The sequence below is a fragment of the Sapajus apella genome, unplaced genomic scaffold (genome assembly GCF_009761245.1).
Source record: "Sapajus apella isolate SASKATOON/1434 unplaced genomic scaffold, GSC_monkey_1.0 scaffold28, whole genome shotgun sequence".
In the NCBI taxonomy this organism is placed as follows: Eukaryota; Metazoa; Chordata; class Mammalia; order Primates; family Cebidae; genus Sapajus; species Sapajus apella.
This window is the reverse complement of record NW_022436968.1, coordinates 23,905,868-23,908,697: the sequence shown is the minus strand read 5'-3', so window position 1 is coordinate 23,908,697 and position 2,830 is coordinate 23,905,868. Positions and strand designations below refer to the sequence as shown.

General features: G+C 49.0%; 1 protein-coding gene across 1 annotated transcript in view; it reads left to right on the top strand.

Moving 5' to 3' along the window:
- The first annotated feature begins 581 nt into the window (after positions 1-581).
- ERICH2 (glutamate rich 2) overlaps positions 582-2,830 on the top strand; it is a 25,465-nt gene continuing 23,216 nt past the window's right edge. Inside the window, 2 exon segments of the mRNA XM_032293009.1 lie at positions 582-1,044; positions 1,046-1,116. Of these exon segments, the coding sequence (XP_032148900.1) occupies positions 613-1,044; positions 1,046-1,116 (503 nt within the window). The 5' untranslated portion in view covers positions 582-612.

The window sequence follows — 2,830 nt, the reverse complement described above, 5'->3', positions numbered from 1 at the left end:
TCAGAGCTTTATATATTTTTATGTCGTTTTAACTTCACAACCATCTACCAAGGTACATATCCTCAGCGGGTACCAACCCCAGAGATTAAATAGGGAGTACACCAGATACGTGTCTACCATGTGAAAGCCAAATCCAGATTTTAGTCCAACAAACAGGTGTCCTTCAAAACACGTTGCCTAGCAACAAATTTATTCTAGTTACTTCCGGCATCCTAAGCGAAGAAAAATAACCAATTCCTTCCTAGAAGCCAAGCTTGAGAGACCTTTAGAATTCTCTAACAGAAAAGCTCCCCACCCCCTTCTGTGACCCAAGCAGTTACTTAAGAACTAATACCTCCCATTGGCCGGAGTGTCCACGCAGCAGCTCCGGCAAGCCGGGTCTCTGGTTCTAATCACTTGAATCTGACTTCTGGGAAAACTGGCGTCCAACGACTCCCCCGGGAGGCCCATAGTTTTCTTGGGGCGACCTCAGGTTGGGGGACGAAGTCCTGGAGGGGACACTTGTTCATCCACAACCAGAGACATCTCTCCCAACTCAAGACTTTTTACTCCCCAAGTTTAAAACTCTGAGGCCACCCCGCCCCCTTCCCTCTCCCTGGCTTAGAATCAGGTATGGACACCAACTTTCCAACCCTCTTTCCTTCTTCGGCGCTCCTGAAGGTAACCGGTGCGCGTGCGCACGTCCGTCCGAGGGTGTGTGCGCCCAGTTTCCGGCGCCGCGGGACCCCCCGGACGGCGGGGCTGTCCTTCAACCGGGGCGCCTGCCCCGCTCCGCCCCCGCGGGCTTGCTTCCCAGCCCCGCCCCGGGCCCTCTTCGTCCCGCCCGCTCAGTCCCGCGCTCACCACCGCCCTACAGTTTCGGCCCGCCCTCTCCTCGCCGCTCCTTGGCTCCCCGGGCTGCCCCCGCCCCCGCCCCCGCCCCCGCCACCTCCCCCGCCCTCGCCCCTCCCCTCCAGCCCCTACCCTCGGCTGCTGCCCGAGCTTCATCCGCGCGCCGTGCAGTCTCCACGGCTACGCGGCGTCCCCAGCGCAGATCCCCCTCCCCCACGCCGGGTTCGGGCTCTGGGCCCCGCGGCTGCCAGGCGCCGCCGGGAAGGGAGGATGCGCGCAGCGGGGGTGAGGAAGAGCTGTGCGTGAATGTCTACGCGGGTGTGGAGATTACTGGGCGGTTCTGACAGCCGTGTCTACACCACCACGCTTTGACCTGCAGCTTCACATGCACCAACTCCTTTCCCCCAAGTAACGAAGATGGCCCGTCCCATCCCGGGGCTCCCCTCCCCCTCCCTCAGTCCTCGCCCTTGCCCGGAATTCTTTTACTTATTTTGGGGAAATTAGTTAAGACATCACTACTAGCTAGATAAAACTTAATCAGCCATAAAAATTTCGATGAAATTTGGACAAATCATTTCTATTCCCGGGCCTTGTTCTCATCTTACGTAAAATGAGGGCTTCGGACAAGGAATCGCTTCCACAGTTAAGTCGTCAACCTTCTATGAGATGATGAAATTGACTTGAAACTTCCAAAATGTCGATATTGTTGTCTTTTGACTACTCAAACTATTCTACACTGAGCCCCTGTAGCCTTTAACACATGGGATAATGATCAATTTATTGTTTGGCATAGGTGTATTGGCTGAATCTGTTTTTTCCCCAAGAGAACCCCTGGAAGTTTTTTTTTTTTTTTTTTTAATAAATCTGAAAAGGACTCTAGAACTATCTTTTAATATGTTTTATTTTCCTAAAAACCAAACGCAATGATCCTCAAATCCAGCTTGTTATTTTTTAATTTTTATTTGTTTTTGTGAATTGAAATTGTTTTGGTTTTTGTCATCTCTGGAAAACAGCAATAACAACAGCATTCCTCTTTAAATGTTGAGTCTTCCAGAGCTGAAATTCCAGCATCTCTGAAGATATTTCACTGCACCCACTCCAAAATTCCAGAGCTTTCTACCCACCCTCACCAGTTGAGCCACATCCTCAGTGTTTTCTCCCCTGTTTGCCCCATCCAGTTTCAATTCTGCATTTAGAACCGGCTTCATTTGTGATAGTTCACCTTCAGGACTGGCCTCCCTAGGCTGTAAATATTAATCGTTGTAATAGGAAGAGGCGTTATAGTAATTGTTCTAGCAGGAGATGAGTGCCACTATTATTATTCATTATTAGCTAATTATTTTAACCCTTGCAGTAACTCTTTGAGATAGGTAGTATTTTTATCCACACTTTACAGTTAAGAAACTGAATCAGAGAGGTTGAGGAATTTGTTCAAGATCACACAATTTGCTGGGATTTGAACATAGACAACCTGACTCCAAAGTCTGGACTCCTAGCACTATATTACACTGTAAAGGAAATATATAAAATTTATAATTAGTCACTTTAAAGAATGAATGTAAGTAATAGATGATCTTTGAAACCATTTTTGTACATATTTGAAGCTATACTGTAAAATATTGTCCCCGCAGCATGTAATGTTTCCCCCACTAAGCTCCTTGAGGATAGAGGACAGTGGTTAATCAGCTCTCTTTCCTTCTCTCAAGATTCACAGGGCCTGAGCGTGTGGCTATCTATTTATTCATTCTGCCTATTAGAGACAAGGTAGCTTATAAAAACCAATAGCAGCCGGGCGCGGTGGCTCAAGCCTGTAATCCCAGCACTTTGGGAGGCCGAGGCGGGTGGATCACGAGGTCAAGAGATCGAGACCATCCTGGTCAACATGGTGAAACCCCGTCTCTACTAAAAATACAAAAAATCAGCTGGGCATGGTGGCGCGTGCCTGTAATCCCAGCGACTCAGGAGGCTGGGGCAGGAGATTTGCCTGAACCCAGGAGGC